At 38.2% G+C, this 22,411-nt stretch overlaps 3 protein-coding genes across 3 annotated transcripts; 1 reads left to right on the forward strand and 2 right to left on the reverse strand.

Annotated features, from left to right (window-relative positions):
* The first annotated feature begins 995 nt into the window (after nt 1–995).
* Nucleotides 996–9,391, forward strand: LOC111221465 (proline-serine-threonine phosphatase-interacting protein 1-like). The gene is made up of 15 exons (XM_022744824.1): nt 996–1,116; nt 1,672–1,772; nt 2,528–2,602; nt 3,520–3,554; nt 3,688–3,794; nt 4,072–4,134; nt 4,300–4,392; nt 4,833–4,878; nt 5,132–5,211; nt 5,593–5,691; nt 6,684–6,780; nt 7,029–7,122; nt 7,356–7,444; nt 7,945–8,066; nt 8,259–9,391. The coding sequence occupies exons 1-15, from the start codon at nt 1,084–1,086 to the stop codon at nt 8,388–8,390; spliced, it is 1,266 nt and encodes a 421-aa protein (XP_022600545.1). The 5' UTR covers nt 996–1,083; the 3' UTR covers nt 8,391–9,391.
* An 11-nt stretch (nt 9,392–9,402) lies between these two features.
* On the reverse strand, nt 9,403–13,986 carry LOC111221471 (tetraspanin-3-like). The gene is made up of 7 exons (XM_022744837.1): nt 13,821–13,986; nt 12,629–12,820; nt 12,341–12,415; nt 11,946–12,047; nt 11,641–11,793; nt 11,383–11,466; nt 9,403–10,564 (listed from the first exon to the last, which is right to left on the reverse strand). The coding sequence occupies exons 1-7, from the start codon at nt 13,881–13,883 to the stop codon at nt 10,472–10,474; spliced, it is 762 nt and encodes a 253-aa protein (XP_022600558.1). The 5' UTR covers nt 13,884–13,986; the 3' UTR covers nt 9,403–10,471.
* Nucleotides 13,987–20,807: 6,821 nt separating this feature from the next.
* Nucleotides 20,808–21,636, reverse strand: nmb (neuromedin B). Its single transcript, XM_022745705.1, has 3 exons — nt 21,432–21,636; nt 21,023–21,210; nt 20,808–20,918 (listed from the first exon to the last, which is right to left on the reverse strand). Exons 1-3 carry the CDS (start codon nt 21,595–21,597, stop codon nt 20,865–20,867), a joined length of 408 nt encoding a protein of 135 aa, XP_022601426.1. The 5' UTR covers nt 21,598–21,636; the 3' UTR covers nt 20,808–20,864.
* Between the last annotated feature and the right edge of the window lie 775 nt (nt 21,637–22,411).

Raw genomic sequence — 22,411 nt, forward strand, 5'->3', positions numbered from 1 at the left:
TTTGTATTAATCTCAACAGGATCCAGAGATTTGGGATTTTACATCTGAACCCTGTGTGATGGGAGGGTTTGATCCCATTTAATACTTAAATACTAGGTGTGCTTGAAATGTCTCAGAGAGGTCTATGTCTCCCCCTTGTGGTTGTCACAAGAATGTACAAAACAACTGTTGAATGAGAAATGTTCAACAGCAGCAAAGTAACAGCAAAACTTTTACAACTATTGTGGAAAAAAGAAAGATTATTTACATTGGTAATCAGCCATATTTAGAACAATATCATTTCATTTACCTCATGTAGTGAACTCTGACGCCTAGTAGAAATGAAAAGATGAATGCAAAAAGGAATGAGACAGTCAAACAAACAGTGGACATCACAATTACAACAGAAGAAGTGCTTTAGTTAGATTTGTACTCATTTACTTTGGTTAGAATGTAATATGTTAACAGGAGGAATAGCTGCTGCAGTGCAAAAGCTAACACAGATCTAAATAAAGAACCAAACATATTGCTAATGATATAAGATATTGATGATGACATACTGTACTTATTGAGTTACATGGATACCTGAGGGTAGCAACTAAACAATCAGCCATTGATGAGTCAACAGCTCACATAAGCTGTGACTGAAACCATCCTGTATGACTGTGTGAACTTGTCACTGTAAATGAACAAACCAACAATTTCCTCTACAAGCAAAGCTGACCTGCAGCTAAGTGTGTCAAACACACATACTGACAGATACCACCATCTAAGCAGACACACATACTGTAAATGATGTGTCTGAAAACCCCTAAAACAACTTTCAAATTTATCCATCAAATGACAGTGAAAGAGAGACTGTCTCAAACGTGGGCTGAGCTTGCTGTGGTCAGTGACATCATGGGACAGAAGTGCTTCCTCATTCAAAATGACTCACTGAAGTTTGGGCCACTCACGGTTTTGAATACAACTTACTTGGCTAAGTATCCTCCACCTTTCATTAACTTCATTTAAACTGTTGGTCAGCCATTCGGTTTTGAGTAAAAGTCCTGTTAGAGGAGTTCATTCAGACGAAAGCAGCTGAGTGCAGAAGTAACAAGCGGGATGGCACCTTTGATGTTTAAAGATGCTTTCTGGGTAAGTCTACTTTTTGTGGTCTTATGCTTGGCTGAAATTGTCCTTGTGAAAACTTAGAAGTCATTGGTATCTTCACAATCATGCATCCTACATTTATCTTATCCTTTTTTATGATGAATGCACAAGCTAAGTAAACTACATTCTATCATTTATCCATTATACTGTATAACGTAAAGTGTCTGCAAAACAAAACAAAACTGATTGTCGTGGCTTTGGTTCACTGCTTTATGCAATTTATTATAACCTATAACTTAGTCCACATTTACATGAATTGTATCCGTGTGTGTATGTGTGTGTGTGTATGTGTGTGTGTGTGTGTGTGAGAAAATTATAGCACAAATGGCAGTGTAGAGGTCCAATATGACACATTAATAAAAATGTCTTGAAGTACTGAGTGAGCTGCCTTGACATATACATCGGTTTTGTGTGGGGAAGTTCTGCATTTTTACCACATAGTGAGTCCAGGATTAACACAAGTACATGTTGCAACTCTTGTTAAGCAACGCCGTTCATTGCCGAATTTCTCTGAAGTTTTTCTATGTCTTCTCAACACAGGGATCTGATTTTACTTGCCATGCTGGGTATGACGCTGTGATCCAAAGGTTACGAGATGGAAGACAAATGTGCAAAGATGTGGAGGAGCTTTTAAAAATGAGGTAGTATCAGTTTGTAGAGTTATTTCAGCAGCTGAAACCAAAACTGACCATTAAACAAGGGGATTTTCAAGAATCCATATACCTAATATCTGTGTTTGTGGTGTAATTAACACCATGATGCAACAAGAGGAATATAAATCTAAGTAAATATAGTTTTCCCCTGTTAAATGACAAAACCAGTGAGTTACCAGATTACTTTAAAAAAAGAGGTTACTGGGGTTTTTGGTATTATCATAAGATGTTTAAATTGCAACAATATGAGGCTCAGATGAGAAGGTCTTTAAATGAACTTCCTGGAAAACAAAATATAGATATTGTATATATCTATCTCTGTAGTGGTGATCTGATTCAACAGCACATGTAATTAGTCACACTCATGTTCATCACAATAGGTGAACAATTTAGCAGTCTTTTGACCAATTCCTGATGCGCAAAGAAGGGCAAGTCTTTATAATATCAACCAACATCTGAAAGTGTGTCTCAGAGGTACAAATATTCTATATTCTTTGTCTTGTGTTAGTTTCGCTATAAAGAATATAGAAAATTATACAGCAAATTCATATGAGGTAATCTTCAAGATGTAACCAAGTCCAACAAAAGGTGGGTCAGTAGAGCTGGAAAATGGTTCTTTATGCAATAATCCGTAATGTCTCCAGGAAACATGACAGGAACATACAACAGTTCAGCTTTACAACAAAACACTAAAACACATTCTGGGCTCCAGAGTGACGTGTCTGTCTGTTCATACTGCACAGGGCACTAGCAGAGGAGAAGTATGGGAAGGAGCTGGTGACTATTGCTCGCAAAGCCGGAGGACACTCAGAGATCTGGTAAATACATTGTGTCGGTCAAAGTATACTTGCTCTGAGATCAATATTATGTCCTGTATACACATGCAGTGGTTATATAAGTATGATATATTAATAAAAAAAAAAAGGAAGAAACTCTAGTTTGGTTACATATTCATTTTGTCCAAAGAGAAGGTGATGAGTTTTAGATAGTTTTTACTGCTGATTGAAACTGACCTGCAACATAAAATATACAGTATCTGTCAGGCACATATGAGTCATACTCTTTTTTAGAGGAAACACACATTTCTGTGTCTGTGTGAGACAGAAAGAGAAAGAACGAAAGACTGTGTGTGTGTGTGTGTGTGTGTGTGTGTGTGTGTGTGTGTGTGTGTGTGTGTGTGTGTGTGTGTGTGTGTCCATGTTCAGATTTCACCCAGCTATTTTCCTGGCACCAGTCCAGTCAGGCTGTGTGTACCACCTCTCTCTGTAAATAGTGGGTCTTTTTCTTTTTTTGGCAGTTTCCTGTTCTTTCAAGTTCCCTCAACGTTAGTCACCTGATAATATAGAGGACTGACTAAAAACCAGAAACAAATGGCTCTACAATGAGGAAATACATTGTGGTAGTGTGTTTGAATCTCTGTCTTAAGTAGTGAAGCACCATTTAATTCCTGTCAGCAAATGTGAGTGAGGTACCCTTCATGGTATTTTGTTCAGTCCAAACTGCTCTGGTGAGGCTGCTTCATCAGCAGTCTCACAGTTAAGTTGTACTGAGCCTCTGACTGCGTCTTAGGGAGAAACAGGAACAAATTCGTTGGTCAAAAATAACATGCCAAGTCTGAGCTGGATGCTTTTTTTTTAGCTTGCAAAGATAATCAGCCTCTTTGTATCCTGGAAAAAAACAAGCTGCAGGTATTTGGTTAATCATCTCTGATCTTACATGTGCATTGTTTTTTCAGCACCTTGAGAGCATCCTTTGACCAATTAAAAACACGTAAGTTCATCCGGTCATTTGACAAATCCAACCAAAGTACTAAATACTGCTGCTGTTGATCTTATTTGTGTTCAAATGTGAAAAGTTCAGTTTGCTTTTTTGTTTTTATTATTATTATTGTTTTTGGCTGCAGAAATTGAGACCATTGGGAACTTTCACATCCAACTATCTGATATATTGAAAGAGGAGGTGAAAAAAATTGAGACATTCAAAGAACATCAGAAAGAGCAGAGGAAGAAGGTATGGGGCAATTTATGTTGCTTAACAACCAACGTATTGTTTACAAATACAGAGGCATTGGGTTTGATTGCCCTGATGAACATAATGTGAAGTCAAATTGCTAACTCTGGTTTTATCCTCATGAAGATTATTTTGTTTTTATATTGTTGTTCCCACTTTCATTAGGTGCTTTGGAGCTTTTGGTTTTAAGTTTCCATAGTATGTTAGTAACTTACAAGACCACTGAGATCATGTGAAGATATATCTTTTATTTTCACTCTTCTGTTTCTTCTTGTAGTTTGAGAGCATCATGGAGAAGGTTCAGAAGAAAAAGGTTGCTTTGTTCAAGAAGACCATGGAGGTAGGGAAACAGCCATAGCTGGTTTAATTTGAATTAGTGTTTTACATTTAATCCAGAAAGCAAACATTTTCTCTTTGTGAAGATGTGATATGTTGTGCGTGGCCTTCACACACAAACATTGCACATCTTTTACAGTCCATGGCTTTTTGTTTCTCTTTCTCTCAGTCGAAGAAGAACTATGAGCTGAGATGCAAGGAGGCAGACGAGGCAGAACATGGGGCTGAGAAGACCAACATAACATCCAAAAACTCAGAAAAGGTAGAACCAACATCTGAATGACCTCTCTATAATAATAGTAATCAGACCAGTTTGTAAAGAAACTGCTACTCTGATTAAAGGAATCCAAATACAAACCTTCAGGGTATTTCATTTTGATCTTGATCTTTGTGCAGCACCAGTGATGCAATGCAACATCTAGCAAGGAGGAACTGAACTTTGTTCAAGATGTACTATTGTGACTCTAAATGTGCTATCCGTCATCTAATTTTAGATAAATTCATTATCATGCAGGTTCCCCAAATGACCCCGATTACTTTCAAGCATTTGTATATTCAAGAAACATGCCACAGTAAAATTTCAAAACATGTCTAAATATGTTTTGGCCTTTTCATGCTCAAAGTTAAAGTCTCTCTGGCATGTGATCAGACTCTGTCACATTGGTTATCTCTGTTGCTTCCTGTGTAATATTTGTTTCACAGGCACGTCACAGGGCCAAGCAGTACAGACAGACCGCCAATGAAGCAGGTAAAACCCAGAGTCACATTTCTTCTGATGGCTATTTTTAACCTGATTAAATGTACTCCTCTCTGTATTCACATCATTTGTCAACACAGCTACTACTGATTATGTACATTTAGAGAATCTTTTATGGAAATTCTGCACTGTACATTACTTAGTTAAAAAATCTTGAGCGAGACTGGACAAAGTTTACTTGTCTTCATTGCTGTGTTTCATTTCTAACTACAATCATCTATAAATATTCTGTAATCGCTCACAGAGAAGCTGTACTTCAACAACGTTGTTCAGCTAGAAAGCGTTCGCCTGGACTGGGAGGAAACACATAAAAGCACATGTGAGGTACTGTGGATGGTAATGCTCTCTAACATAGTCACAATCTAAAATTAGGTCTAACCAGGTAGACTAAACCTCACACCACATCCCCTTTATCTGTCTCTGTCTCTATCTCCTAACATTGCTGGCCAGTGGGGAAATAAACCTTTTGTTGCAGTCTGCATGCTAAAAAAAGATGATCAAACCCACAGGTATATAATATTAGTATAATTCAGCCATGTGTAGTGCAAGCAGATAATACTGCCAGTGACACTAATGCAGCATGACAACTGTTAGCATGAGGGACATTAGAAAAGAAGAAACAATAATGTCTCTGAAGTCATTAAGTCACTGATATTAACCTGGGAGTGGTACAGTAGAGACCATTGGTGTGTATGTGTTTTCCAGGTGTTCCAGAAGCTGGAGGGAGATCGAATTGGGATGCTCAGGTGTGCCCTCTGGGACCACTGCAATCATTTCTCCATGCAGTGTGTCAAAGACGATGAGGTGAGCTCACTAAATGGTTCCTCCTAACGTTTATGTACAAACCCTAAAAAGTACAATGGTAACACCATTGTAAGAATACCATAGTAATTTAGTCACTACCATGATGGGACATTACCAATTGGTAGTGAGCAAATTACCACTGTATTAGTAAGGTGGAACAATACCATGATATTGGACTGTGCTACACTACAACTACCAGTAAATGAACAGTTATCTGATTTAAACAAAAGAAAACAATACACAATAAACTTTAAATGTAAACGCAATTTATTGATCTTAACAGAAAAATATAATGTAATGGTCAATATAAATGATTTATTGATTTCCCTCCTAGAATCCCTCAGCACCCTCTGTTTCAGCTTGGGATGAATGCTTGGTTTTATTCAGGCACAGGTTAAAAACTTATGTACAAATGTAATTTTAGAAGCAATTTGTAATCAGAAATTACTATATTATATTATTTGTTCTGCATTTAAGTTACACTTTAGTACAATTAATCTGTTTAAATTTCACTAGCCATGCTAGGGGCGTGGCTGTATGCATGGTAATGCCAGTTTGTCGATCAGTTCACCATAGATACAGACATTCACGATCATTCATGATCCCCAGAGGATGTGCTAATTAGCGAATGTTAGCATGATAAATTAAAATGCTGAGCATGTTTTCAAACATTGTGCCTGCTAAGCATCAATGCTAATGTGCTAAAGTTGGCATTTGCCTCAAAACACTGCTGTGCTAATGTATAGCCCCACTGCTAGTGTAGCTGTGGACTCTTTTCTTGAAAGCCAGTTGGTGGATGATTTGGCTGAAACACGTTTCACACATGCTCACTGTCTTCCTCACATCAGGTATATCTATCATGGAACTTGAAATAAAAAGTCTCTAACCACAGAAAATATGTTTTTTTGTTTTTTTGTTTTTTAACCTACTGATCTAAACAGGAAAAGTGTTTAATTCTGATTTCTCATGGATTGTCTGTTGTATAAAATTAGTTTTTCGAGGAGGTGAGGAAGCAGCTGCAGCAGTGTGACATCCCGACAGACAACAACTGCTTCATAGAGATGAAAAGCACGGGATCAAGGCCTCCAGGTGAGCTGTCATGGTGGGCCAGGCATTTGACATAATGAGGATGTTTGAGAGGCTTCTCAGCACTTATATAGCCTTTTCCCCTTCAGAGGAAACTACAAACTTGAAAAGAGAAGTGAGAAAAAGGTGCAACAGCAAAATAATAGGATTTGGAATGCTACTCAACTAATAACCTTTCTCTTTCAGTAAAAGCTGCAGAATGAGACCAGTCCTCACTTCTCGAATGAACAGCTTCTCTTTTCCTCTCACAGAGCCCATAGTGTTTGAGAGCTGCTACCAGGCAAATATGTCCGGAGAAAGCAATGGCCAAGCTCTTTTTGCAGGAGGAGAAGACATGATGAGGAGGTGTGACACAAATAACCTTAGGAGGAGGAATCAGGAGGAAATTGCATTGTTACTGAACAGGATAACCTGCCAGGGTTGAAAGAATAGTACATGAATACCACAAGATTGGTGTGGCAATCAGAAAATGCTTTCTCCTCCTAGTTCATCTTTTTTTTCAGTTCCTTTTTTCATGTTGACCACTAAAAAAAAAAAAAACCTAACCTAAATATTTTACTTAAACTTGGGTTACACAGGTGCTCTGATTCCCTTCTCGGAAGCTCTGTGAACGTCAGCATCGACAATCCTCAGACCTCACAATCAGCACTGACATCTGTTGGCAAGTGTAAGTACTGCAATTACTTGCTCAATTACCATCGTCTCTCAGTTTGTTATATTTATGTATTTCTAAGAAATTCATTGGAATGATGTTGTTGGCTTTACCTTCTACTTGATTATTGTGTTGTGTGCTCCTAGTGGATGTTAATACTTAATTATGGATTGACATATTCACATTCTCCTCTCAGCAAACATATTAGTGGACCCCAAAATTTAAAAATGAAGTTATCTTGATGTGTTTTCATACAACTCAAATACGCCATATAATGCAGACATAAAGATATATATAAATTAATGGAAAATATCATCTTATTGTATATGTTTGCAAAACACAGCACCTTCTATGGTATTCAGTGTTTTATTACAATAAATAGAAGCATAAATTAGGAAACATAATTGTATATTTGAATTGAATTGAATATAAATGTACTGCATACAATGAATTGTACTTAGATCTATAAATAGAGGCTAACATTTGGCGTTTGCAATTATCTGCTATGACTCTAGCCTCAGTTGAGATTTCAGATGGAGGATGTGCACGTCTACTAGACCTCCAGCAGGACACATCATTGGCCACATTCATAGATGATGAAGATATCTACATTGCGCTTTATACATACGCTGCACAGGTGATCATTTTATATCATTTGGTTACAAGTTTGTCAAAAGAAGAGTACCATTGATCTTCATTGTAGAGTGTGTTAAAAAAAAAAGGAAAAAAGAAAAAGTAATGTAGGTATTTAGGTGAGATTTGAGAAAAAGGCTTTGTTGTGTTACCCATCTCTAACTGACTTTTATGTTTGTTCCCATTGACTGGTCAGGCAGATGATGAACTGTCTGTGAGCAGAGGGGACATGGTCCGAGTGTTGGATCGAGGAGAAGATGGTTGGTGGAGCGTGGAGATGGACAGCCTGACTGGACTGGTGCCAGGAAACTATCTGGGCAAAATCTGAACATGCACACACACACACACACACACAAATAAGAAAATACAAACAAATACACACAAACAAATGACAAAACACGAATAGCCACACACCAAAACACATCCGTGTGCATTACGCTTAAAGACACAGTCAAAATGTGTCAAACATGCAAAACAACATACATGAACATGAATACATACTGCATCACGTCACCTATAGATTAAGATATACACACACTTTCTGTTCCAAGCTTCCTGGATAAATGCTCTTTTACGAGCACAGCTGATGTCAAACTGTTGTCCTGATTTTCTGAACATGCACTGAAAATCTAGCATCATTTAGTAAGTGGGTTTGTTATTTATTAATGGTAAGTTAGTCGAACAGTTTGTTGTTTGTGATTGTATTTAGGTTTTAACCCTGCTACCTCATGTGTTTTACAGCTGGGATTCTTCATTCTCTATTCTTAGACCAGTGTACACACAGTGTCACAGGACTGAAGAATTATTATCAAAAATGGCTTCCACTGACATTGCTGTATGTCACTAAGTCATTGTTTTGCCCTTATTTGTTAGTGTGAGTCAATGTGAGTAAACAACTATGATTATACCAGAGCAGGCCAGGGTTTGCATGACAACAATGCAGGTTATTGTACTTAACATGACAGAAATAACTGATAAATTATCTCTCAGGTTCTGTCCAGTATTTTTTTGTGTCTGTTTGTGAGCTGGGGAATATAGAGGGTCATGTTGTGTATGTAATTATGTCTACTGTCTATAAGGTATTTTCAGTGACCCCTGGGAAGATCATCAGTTACCATGGAGATCAGAATACAAAAAAATGAAGTTTATATAACTGAGGAAACGATAAGACTGTGATTATGATCTGTTAAATGATGGCACATCGATTTGTTTAACTATATTCATATTCTTCATGTGCCTGATGAAATATCAAATCATTACCTCTGTATGTATCATTTAATTGGTAACATATTTACTTCCATATAAAACCATGTGAATAAAAAGGCAATGAAAGAGACAAGTTAAAATGTATGAGTTTATTTGCCCCCTGCCTGTTCTCCACTCTATACACAATTTTGTTTGTCGTGTTTTGAGCACTAGCTTAATATCTAGGGGTCAACTTAACAGCTCAAAAATATTTAAACAGAGGCCAATTTCACAAAAAAATGTATAAAATAACAGGTCATACTTCTTTATAGCAGGTTTATAACTAGCAAACTAAACAGAAAGAATTCAAACTGAATCTACACAAACACAAGTCTTCAGGTAACACTGATAATACTCCAACTAATAGCACTGGAGACTAAAAGGTTGATTCACAATTTCTATATGGGCGATGCCTCACTAGTGAAGCCAGATTAAGAGAACATCCTCACCAAAACAGAATGTACATCATTCACAATCTGGATATTTGTGAATATGAAGAACTCTTTCTACCAAACATGGTTTAAGAGATGAAACGCAGAGGTGCTTCACAAACAAAAATCTAAAGACAGAGTTAAAAACACTGAATCTGTTCTTTCTATGGTAAAAAAGTTTTTCAATTTTCACAAAGTCTGGTCAAAGCCAACATATTACGAATAGTGTACATGTTCTTTTTAGCATAGACCTTGCATTTTAACAACCATGAAATATCTCCAGAGCTGCAGCCATAGTGCAAACTAGCCTGCAAGGAATTACATTCCATGCCACACTCCCAATCATAATTTCACACAGAAGCTCCAAGTTAATTCTCATCATCATCCTCACTGGGAACGAGCCCAAATATGAAGCCACAATCAAAAGAAAAAAAGAAATCAGCATCAATATCACGAATGTCAATTAGCCATATACAACTTTGGCTTTTATAAGTATTTATAAGGGAAAAAAACAAACATATAAAGTAACAGTAACTTACAATGCATGTCAATAAATAACTGGTTTCGCCTTGAAGCCCCCGCCCACCCACACCACATCATCAGTGTTCGCTACTTTATCATGAATTGTGCAAGGTGTGCTTGAGCTTATATAACTACAGCTGAAATCTACTGTGGACATGTCCGGTGACGCTCCTTTTGATTTTCTGAGTGCTTCGCTGACTGGCTGCGTCCTTCATGCATAGCTGTTGGTTGTGACCAGCAGCTCGTACGCTGGGTCATGACTCCTCCTGCACAGCACCACGCAGGCACAGAGCATTCCCAGCATCTGCAGGCACACAGCACAGGAATGAAAAGAAAAGCTATTATTGAAGTAATTCTGCCCTTTTGCAATCATGGAAGGCAAATGACAAAAAGTGACACGAGTGTAATCAAACAGCAGGAGCTCATGATCAGTTCTTTTCTAATTTAATGGGTGTTGGTAGAAAATACTGAACATTTGCTGTATTGTAAATTTATATTCAGCACTGCAGTTGATAACAAGCATCCTGCTCTCCTGGAATAATTGCTTTTTGTCTCTGTGCTACAATGGAAAATCACGCTGTACAAGCAAATGCTCTTAAACCAAGAAGCTGAATCTTTTCACACATTCAGAATGCATGCTATTTTATAATGCGTATATTTGAATGTAATAGAAAGTGATTGGCCATGCTGTCTTTGTCACTACTTTAGGAGCAAGGGTTTCCTGGTCAGCAGCAGCCATGCTGAGCTGTTAAACACACCACAAATCCTTTGACTGAATTAGGTCAGAGCTGTTGTCAGCTCAGTTTTCTGCTGACAGAGAATGCTGCAGCTGTAATTATGTTCCCAATTAACATGATTTTGACTTGATTTTGAAACAGTCCTGTAATAACAAATCTTAAATGTGTTTTTTGCAGTAAGGCAGAAGATTGCTGTGTTAAGTACTCAAACAGGCTTTAGCTCTTAGATTTAAGATTACCGTCAAATCTTCTCTATAAATTACAATCCTTGATTTAGATTATAGCATCACATAATTTGAGAAAAATCTCTGTCATAAACAGTCAGACAACTAGACAGATTTCTATACATCTACTATTCATCTCTATTATTTATTGTCCCCCTTACCTGTATAGATGCAAAAGTTAATGCAGCCCATATGACGTACATCATGATCTCCTTTAACTTCTTCACAACAAGAGCTTCACAACCCTAAGATAGAAAATAAAAAATGAAAAGAGTTTCACATCTATGACAAATGCACAAGCAATAATGCCAGAGAATCTTTCAAATGTTAAGTTCGTTTAAACAAAATGTTCATCTGTAAATCAAATGTCACTGAGGTTTTAGCTGATGTACTCCTTCATTCAAGCATGTTGTGTTTACCTCTTGGTAGAGATCTGCTGGGCGAGTGAGAGTGCCAGTGCAGTTGCTGATGTTCGGCTGACAGCAGCTGACTGGCACACTGTTGTTCTTGGATTCTTTAAACCAGCGAGTGTTCCTCCAGTCAGAGTAGTTGTGAATGCCACAGCAGTGAAGCTGAAAGGAACAGAGAAAGGTGGTGAGTGAAATCTTGTTAAAAACAATATACACGTGAAAAGGCATAAAAATGTCATGTGAGTTCATTAAAACTATTCAATTTTTAGCCGCCAAAAGAAAAAGATTTGACACAGTGGACTCTTTCTCCTCACCTGCCTCTGCACATAGTCAATAGCGCGACTGGGAGCGTCAGTGTTGGTGCCATTGTACTCGTTGTAAACTTTCTGGATGGAGTGATTCACCTCATCTTCTACCTGAAACAAATACGTAGCTGCTGTTTCCGTCGTTGTTCAGTGACTGCAATTTTCATATATATCTCTAAGGAACAGTTTTTCACATTATTACAAGTCTAATTAACAACATAGGTCAACATTATCATTTGTTTATTATTTGTTATACACAATACTAAATGCAACAATTAATGTTATGTATAAAACATATATTGTACAAAATAAAGGGATGTTCAGCTTTTTCAATCGTGGGCCAAAATGTTGGAAGTCTGATTTTAGATCCATTTTAAAACACAGACCAGTTAGGCAGTGTTTACCTTTGCCCTGTATATGTAGCCCAGCACCACCACCACACACTCTGTTACAAATACCAGCAGGAGAATGGCAGCAAACTGAAATGACAACAAAGACACATTGTTCAGAGACCCATTAGTAAGGTAAGTCAGAGGTAAAATGCATTGCTCATGATTTTTCATCCCACTTAAATAAATATTTATCCCCAGTCTCATGTTACTGTGTGTCTTCCTTGAGTAACAGACGTGTTGCATGTCCACCACAGCATTCAGCTCATTGTAAGCATGCAAGTCAAAGTAGAGCACACTCACAGTCGCCAGACCACAGGAGCTTTCACGTATTGTTGCACAGCAGCCAATCAGGCCGATGATGAAGAGAAGAGTCCCGACGGCTATTATTATGACAGCGGGAATCAAAGTGTACACATCTTCAAAGAAGTGGTCGTAGTCATCATATGTGATAAACACATAGGCTCCGATGTAGCATAAAATCCCAGCTGCAGCCTGCACATAAAACCAGAGAAACAGGAGTCACACAGAGAGAAGGACGTCCTTCAGTCCTCCTATGGATCACACAACCCTATTACATTCAGTTGTTAAACTATGTCTCATAATGAATATTCTTTTTCTAGTTGTTAATGATTGATCATTTGTTTTTGTTTCATTATGATATACTGTGCAGTGCAGTAATTCAGCTGGGTAGTGCATTGTAGTGTATATTACAGTGCATATAGAGGTACTGTACATAGTATAGTGTTGTGTAGTGCTGGGTTTTGTAAAACTTTTTTGTCTTATTTTTATCCTTGTATTCAGAATTACTTGCATTGCAAACCTTGTACAACCTGCTTTGGCAATACTGTATGTATTTATGGTCATGTCAGTAAATTCGAAATCCAGACAAAAAGACAAAATAAGCACATATTTAGGCTAAAAAAAAGACCAATCATACAAATATTAAAACATTTACATGTGAAGAATAGCAGTTTAGGCTCAGACAGATATAACAGACTTGAAAGACAGGTGCAGTGTGAACTTGTTATCTCTACATCATTCAGACATCCTGAGACATTCTTTTTAAGCGAAACCCTTCAGAGCTCAGTTTATAGCTTCTGTTTTCTTATTACGTGTGTATATTTAATCCAATCGTGCTAGTCTGTTACTATAATGATGCAGTGTGGTTTCATGTAGCACTGCAGGTTCACTCAGCAGACGCTACAGTACCTGGCAGCTGCCGCATAACGTCATAGCTACAACTCGTGGGCGGCAGCTATCGACACACTGCAGCTGGCTCCCGTCACATTATTGTTTCTCCATTTAGTGCACCTCGCAGTGAGTGCGAACGGGACACCGTGTCGGTGAATGTCCCGGCTCAAACTGCAGTTCGTCTATCATCGGAGCGCAATCCGCAGCGCATCTCTGGCGCAGTTTGCTAGCTTGCTAACGCTCTCCATCCCTGGCCTCACTGGGATGCTGCACATTGTTCAAACATCTGTTGTTTTCTTACCCAAAATATGAGATTGAGAAAAACCAAGACGGTTTTGGACGACGTAATTCCACACTGTCCCATTGTATCTTGAGCATCAAAATTAAAACAGTGAGCAAACAAAAAAAATATTGATGCACCTGCACCTTGACTGTTATAATAATAAAATGGCTTCGGTGGTCCTGCCCCACTGTGCAGAGTCTTCTGGGCTCCACCAATGAAATCAAAAGGCAACGGTCACGTGCTCAGATGACATCATCATTCAAAACAAACAGCCTGATGGAGGATATTTGAACATTGATCCCTGTAGCATTGTATCATACACAATGCAACTTGTGCATTTAATATTAAATTGTATGTTAGTTCTTAGTATTTATAAGTATCAATCACTACATCATACTCGTTTTTACACAGCACATCATATAATCATCCTGCACATAAAAATTTAATATGAGGCCTTAAGATGTTATTACGCTTTACTTGTGCACCACAAAATTAATTTAAATCAGCGTAGTAGGATGTAATGTGTCATAAGCAAAAACAAGAGTTTGATCAAAAGCAACAATAGATTTACAGGTGCATTTGTAATCAATCTGCTGTAGTCTGACTGTTTAGTAGTTGTGTGTTTCTGGAAAAAGATAAACTTTATCTGAGCATTTGCAACTGGACATGCATTTACATATTTAAGACTACAGCAGCTCAGGTGGGATGCTGACAGAGTGGTTATTTTGTCTCCAAATATGGCACCCCTCTTCTGAACACATAATATAAGCCCAATAAAAAAATGAAAAAAACACTGATGGGCAGAATTGATGTCCTCAAAGTGTAGTAAAGGATTTTATGCCAGGGGTGGCAGTGTGTGATTGCTAGTTTTATACTGGCATAAAATTTGTGAGGGCCATACCACCCTACAACCATATGATAATCCTTATGCTGACGACATACATTTTTTAGATGTTCAGTCTCAGGCCTGAATGAATAATAACACACACACACACTGCACCCACACAGTCCTTTGGCGAAAATGAATGAATGCAAGAGACACATTTAATATGCCCTGTCTGTCTTATTTAAAAACCTATGAGACCTGTGCGTCTCCTATGAGGGCAAGATAGATTACTCAATTGAAAATTAGTACCTTTGGGGCACTGAATCAATAATGACTTGGACTCATGCTTAAAGCGTTGATTTTATTGAGTTAAAACTTGTCACATTTGTCTCTGTCTGCTTTTGGTGTTCAGACTGAAACAAAAAGGGAACTTACACATTCAAGCAGATATTGAGGCTACCTCTGTTGACACAACATACATCCACTGTGTGAATTATGCATCAAGCCACCCTCATGGCTATAATGTGAGTCATTATCAAAGCAGGACAATATAAAACAAAGAAACAAGCAGATACGTAGAGAAACAGACAAACAGGATACCAAGAGTTCCACTGCCTGTGACTTTAGGTCATGTGACAAATTGCCTTCCACTGAAGATGTCTGTGTGAACACAACCTACAGCAATCATAGATTTTCACACCATACAATATGAAAAGTGATGGTTAATGTTTTAATATATCACCTTGGTTAAGTAGAGTACGGCCTCACTTACTTTATGTTATATTTTCAGGTTGTCCTTACGTGCGTCCCATTCATGTGAATGGAACAACTCCGGAAGGTCTCAAGGGAATTTCTTCAAATTTGGTGCCAACATTCACTTGGGTTCAGGGATGAAGTGATTCAATTTTGGTGGGCAAAGGTCAAAGGTCAACATCACTGTAACCTGTCGAGGTAAACACATTTTTGGCCATAACTCCAAAATGAATTCGCTAATTATGACAAAACTTCACACAAATGTCTAATAAGATAAAATTATGAAGTGATGACATTTTACATCTAAAAGGTCAAAGGTCAATCTAATTGTGACTCAGGAACACAAGGAAGATTGTGACCATATTTCACATTTGGTCAGATACTGAGTTGGTGGCTGTAATCTTGGCGCCCACCTTAAAACTGTGGTGACTGTAGAATTTGTAGCTTCTTTGCATTAACATCCATATTTTTGGAACATTGTCTAATATCATGGCGACAACAGAATCAGGTTTGTTGTCGAAGCATGGGAACACATACAAGGAGTCTGTCGTTTTTTTGTTTCTCTCAATGTGATGACTTCAATTGTGCCAAAAAACACACCTAAAGTTTTTTTCAATTGCTAACAAGCATTGTCCAATACTTAAACTACTTTTTCAAAACTCTTCACACAGTCTGCATTACAAACATGCATCTCAGCTAAACATTTCATCTCACCAACAAACCACATACTACATGTCTCAAAATAAGCTCATTCATCCACCACACTGATAACAAGTCTCACTCAGGAAGCAAACACTCACTCTTAGCACACTGAACTACAAGATACTAACAACAGAGAGCATGACATAAAATACATTTTATCTTTAAAGTTTGAATGATTTTTTTTCAGATAAATCAGTATTTTATTATCGAATAAGATCTTTGCACTTTATTGAGCATACTAAATTATTGTATATTGTAACAAGAATGAATCAGCAATTTGCTTCAATGACATTTATGTTTTCTATATCTTTGCATAGTGATTTACAGTACTTCATGTATAACATATTCACTCCCTCTCTTCTGCATTTTGCCACATGTTTTCGTCATTCATTGTTTGCAATGACCACATGAATGAGAGCAGTTTCCTGGGCATCTGAAAAAATTCGGCCTCTCCCTCCTGCAGGAGGCGACCTTTGAATCCTACATACAGTAATATAAAACACAAAACGATCAATATATTTCAAAAATGTCAGTAGATGTAAAATATAAACATAGTGTACTGTACTGTAAAATGTGGTACAATAGTTGAGGATGCATGTCTCACCTGTTGTTTTGCCAGAAAATTCTCAATTTTGATGCAACTGTTGAATGCCGCAAGTTTGGCTGCACGCTTAATCCGGCCTCTCTCATAGAGAATCCATGATTCACCACATGGTCAATAACTGTGGCCCTTATCTCATCAGAGACCACAGCTCTTGGTCTTCCTCTCCTTCCTCTTCTCTCTCTCCCTGCCACTCCTCTCTCTCCACCAACCTGTCCTCTTTGATCCATACTTCCAAAAAAAACATTCAGAAGCCATCCCCTTTTATCTGCTTGCATCAGTAATGAGGCCAAACACAGGTCACCTGGGCAGGTTTTCAGCTGCAAACTGCACTCAGCTGTGTTTGGAATTATTATTGTTTCATTTTATTGGCAATATTTTGATATTATTTTCTATAGATTTCAATGTGGCTGCAGCTGAAATGCACAATTTTTTTTTCCAGCAATCTGTTTTGATTGTGTTTTGAACTGTTTTGAACAAAGTGTGTTAGCATTTGAAAAATGTGCTGCAAAAGTAAGTGTTTTGCAGGTGGTGGGCTCTGACTGAGAAAGGAGTTCATGAATTTCGGTAACTGTGGTCACTGAATGCATTTTGTATGAAAGCAATTAAAAGTGATTCACAGTTTGCTCCACATAGACTTCTGCTTTGCTGACTGTGTGAAGAGTTTTGACAATGTGACTTCAGTTTTGACCAATGCTTGTTAGCAATTGAAAAAAACTGTAATAGCTTTTATTAAATTCCTTAAAATTCTTCACTGCATATATTATAGGAATGTGGACTGAAATGGATGGTAAACTGAAACTTGACTGGTTGGTGGGGGTGTAGATCAGCAGGGCGGTAATTCTAGTTGCCATGTAAGATTGAAAACATTTAATTAATTTTCATATAAGTGAGTGCAGATTTCCAGTGAGATCAGGCTCCATACTGGGGACTGGAGATGGTCACAGTTCAATGTAGCGACAAAAATGATAAATTATCATAAATCATTTGTGCATGAATGCACATTGAGCTGCCTAGTGGGGATATCATCATTTATATGGTAAATAGAGTGATGCCCTGCTGTCTGTTATGTTCATTCAAATTAAAATGCCCTCACATGACATGTGAAACCCATTTACAACCAAAGCTTTAATTGCTGAATAACAAAACTGTCCAAGAAACACTCTTATAGAAACAAATGGCACACAGTAAATCACCTTTCTGTTCATTAACACATGAAGAAATGAATTTGTCACAGCAGCAGTTTAGGATAACACAGCGTGATTTGCATGCATGACCTTGCAGCCATTAAAATGCCAGTTGGCTAATCTTTCTAGTAGTCTGTCTGATATAAAGATAAGTAAAAATATTAGCATTAAAGGTCACATTAACCTCTTCAAGATGAGGACATCAGCAGTTACTGATAATTGTATCTGCTTTTAATTAGCCCCAGCATTTGGTGTAACTGCTTCCACAAGTTGATCAATATTTACTTTATGATCTTTTCTTATTGAAGAGCCGTACAGTTACACTGTAGTATACACAACACAGCTGAACTACACACATTTTCCAGTAGCATATAGAGTTTTAATTAATGCCACATTAGCTTTTCATTTGAATGATTTAAATCACATCACAACAGAGAATATAGTGTCCTCTTTGATGACCATCTGTATAGTAAAAAACAAAGTATTCCCTAAGCTTGGATTGTTAGAAACAATTCAATGTACAGTGAATATGAAAAATATTAGGGGCATCTTTCTTTATATTAACCTTTGTACAATTCAAACCTCAGTTGTCTCAAAGATACTTCTCTTACTCGTTTTTAGCTCCATCCCCTCCGGTCGCACTGACACAGATTTATTCGGGCTGAATTAATAAATTATGAGGCTATTACCTGGATTCACTCCATCAAAAGTGAAAAGATTTAATGAAATCAGATCTGTGCAGGAGTAATCATTTCTTTCCCTGGAAGTTAAATTTTAAATAGTTTTTGTGTTTGGCAAGCATCGACTCTCCTGTGACTTCAAAGAAACAGAGCTGTTCGTCTGTGTGGGGTGACAGACAGAGGGATTAATACATCAATCTGAACATATAAAGGAACAAAGCATTGACATGAGGCATAGAGCAAATACAAAGCCGATGCAGAGAACAGAGATGCTAAATTGAAATCTCTCATTCCCGCAGGAGGGAGGAAGCATGATGCACGCCATGGGAGATCTATGCACGCTCAAATTATGTGGAGACTTTGCTAGACAGTTAACACTTTGCAGCATGTTTGGATCTGCAATTTTAAGTCATGAGAGGGCAGAGCCACTCTTTCACAGACATACACACACACACACACACACACAGAAACTGATAATCATCAACACACTGAACTGCACTGTGCAACAGTAAATCATGTAGACATCTCAGATTTGTGGTTGAAGCATTCAAATACAGACCAGCACATCTCGCTTATCTGTGCCACAGCAACAACAAAATGCTAAGGCTTACTGTATGACACAATGTCCTAAGTTTTTCATCAGAGTTTGAAATGTAAGTTTGAATGCTTTTTTTTTTTAGGGACTTAAATTTACTGTAACCTTTTGACCAAGCTTATTTGTTCAATTGTACCCAGTTTTCTAGCCCACTAACCTACTTATGTACAATGTTCTGCACCTGAAAGTCCCACATTCTTGAGGCTGTTGTTTGACAAAATAACCATAGGTTAAAATGTGTGATTATGGAGGGGGAAAATGCCCGTCACATGCTGAGAAACTCAGAGAAAGAGACATAATGATTCCACTTTTTTGTCTGTTGCAAATTAATTGAGAGCCAACACTAAATCTTCAGTGCCTACACCTAGAATTAATGAATTCAGTATGAAGTTATCAACTTGGAGGAATGTGAGGACCCCATTTATAACAATAAGAGTTGACAAAATATTAGGAACACCTCTCAGCATAACACAATAAAATTCAACAGCACCACCAACATGCATTCACCAGAATGACCATAAATTTCAACACCTCTCTAAAACAGTTTCAACAGAAACTGAACATTATAAGATGCAGGAAGTAAGGATTTATTGCAGGACTGATAACGAGTGTATTCTTTATTCAGATCTTTTTTTATATATATATATGTGTCACTTATTGGGCCATAATTGTGAAGTCAGCCAGGTATGTAGACACAACTCCCATCCCTCTCACCTGAAAAGTGGATTAGACTTTACTAAGTACTTTCTCAGCTCAGTCACTACTTTTCACATCCACACCTTAAAAATGACATGAGGCAATAGAAGAGGTAACTGTGGGAGATAAATTGAAATAGCTGTAGCCTACCCGTTTATAACACCGTAGATTAGCCTTAGGCAATGTAGCTGGGTCCATCTCACTTCACGACTATTGATCGAGAGAACAGATCATCCCTTTACGCAAAGGACAAGTACAAAAGACAATATCGATTTCATGTCGAAACATTCAGGAAGCCAGACAATGTGATTTATATAAGCTGCCCACATTTGTATTTATATAAGTGTTATTTTGGACATGCTTTTGGCACAGAAGCGAAACAATCACGAACAATAAGGTGATCGTTAGTGTTGGGCCTGTGAATGAGGGCTGTGAAGGTCGTGTATAGATCCCTGGAGAAAAACAGAGGGGGGGGGCGACAACGACTCAGAAATAAGGTTTTTTATACTGTAAAGTCTCTAAGATGAAGCTGACTGTATGCGGCGTGGTCACGATATTTTAAGTGAACAGTGATCCATCTTACTCCGGCATTTTCCAGTGTAACTCCATTGTCATGCACGGAAACAAGTAGAAGAAGCCCAGTGGTGGAGCCACAGTGAAGCGATCAGTGAAGCAGTGCTGTGTGCTGATGGTAACTCGAACTTGAATAAACCGAAACGTTTTCTGTAATTTAAATCCCCCAGATCAAAGTCACATCAGTGCAAATAATGGCCTAATTTTATTTAATAGAAATATTTTTAAACGACAGGACAATGTGAAATATCGTCATCAAAATAAATTGAAAAAAAAAACATTTACTTGTATTGCGAATGGCACAGGAGCTGTAGACTAAGTATGACAGTTAGAGTAAATTACAATCATGATGAGCAGGACACATGTTCTCTGTGTCTAATTCATTTATTTTAACCCATCAGGTCAGGTGACCTCGGATCCGTGTTCATGCCAGAGTTTCATCTTCTGTATCACTTTCTGCTTTGGATGTAGCTTTCTAAAATCTTCATCAACAAGTCCCCCTCCTGAAACGCAGAGTCCATGACATCAAATTAAGACACAGGGTCATCACTTCAGGCATTTTTGTGTGAAAACACAATCAAAGCGTTTGGACATCAGTGGTACTCACCTGATTTTTCGAGCGGCTCTCTTGTGGATCAACCTGCGCTTGCAACGCCACCCGCAGAAACTCTTGGAAAAGCTCCCCGAGGGCGCTCTGCTCCCCAGGGAGGGTGACTTCCAGCGCATCGACACCCTGTCCATCCGCTGAAGGCAACAGGGGCGTATCCATCACACTCTTCTTTCCCATGAAGTGTCCTGCCAAGTCAGAGAAAACACTCTTTAATGTTGCCTTAAATTAGGTGAAATCTGGAGGAGAGAAAACCTCCCTTGTAGTGACATGGCGCAGTCAACACATCAACATCGTTCCAAGCAAAGTCAGTGTCATCATGTAAATATTGATTTACTTTATATTTAAAAATGTAGGCTATAACATTTGAAATATAAGATTTTCTTTTAGATTAAAAGATGAGTCTTACCTGTAGCCCAAAGATTGCCTCTTGGATTCACTTTAATTTTTGCAACTTTATTCCTAAGCTCAGTCAAGTCGAAACTGACTGCAGTGGTAAAAGACACAAAGGAAAATAAGACAAGATAAGTAAATAAGCCACACTGGCAAACATTATTCAGCGTAAACCCTCTCATCTCTGCGCGGAGTGGCGAACTGTTCTTCAGGGAGCAAGTTTCCAAAGCGTCTCCTGTTGGCTCTGGATTGCTCAGACGCATCCTGCTTTTATAGGCTCTCCTTTCTCTGGGTGGGCTCTCTTTACGTTGCGTGTAATTTTTATTCAGCCTGCTGCATAAATTAAAATGCAGCCGGTTGACACATTGCGAAGGTCTGACGAGACCGCCTCTGTGGCCGTGCGTCTTTTACGCACCACACGATTCATCCTCGAGCTCAGGGCAGATGTGAATGCTTGCTGAAAAACTAGATTAGCATCAGCATACCAAAACGCAAATATTTTATTCACTGGAGGGATGGAGTAATTCAGATTCTATTTGATTTCCCTTTTGTCAGAGGCTGAAAAGATTTTCAGACTTTTTTGGGCACAAGTAGCCTACGTCATATGGATGGCGGGACCCTGCACAAACAGCAGTATATTTACTGTACTATATGTATTTAAAGAAATGCTCCTCAAATGCTCTTACAGTTCATACTAAACCGATAAAATATGCCACAACATACATGTCACAGCTCTTACCAAAAGCTCCATAAACTGGCAAACATCATTGACTGTATATAGAATTTTTTGTTTGAGGCTGTGCATCTTTGGTGTAAATTGTGAGATCTGATCCACGAAATGGCACAGGTGAATCTTTCTCCCTCCAAAGCAACACATGCAGTCATTTCCTTGCCAGGCCTCTACACCGCCACCCCCCACCCCCACCCCTCCGTCTCTCACGGCCAGGCCTGGCCCCTTACAATGAGCAACGTGACATTTGGCCGGTTGCAGCATGC

The sequence above is a fragment of the Seriola dumerili genome, unplaced genomic scaffold (genome assembly GCF_002260705.1).
Source record: "Seriola dumerili isolate Sdu_G_001 unplaced genomic scaffold, Sdu_1.0 BDQW01000003.1, whole genome shotgun sequence".
Taxonomy (NCBI): Eukaryota; Metazoa; Chordata; class Actinopteri; order Carangiformes; family Carangidae; genus Seriola; species Seriola dumerili.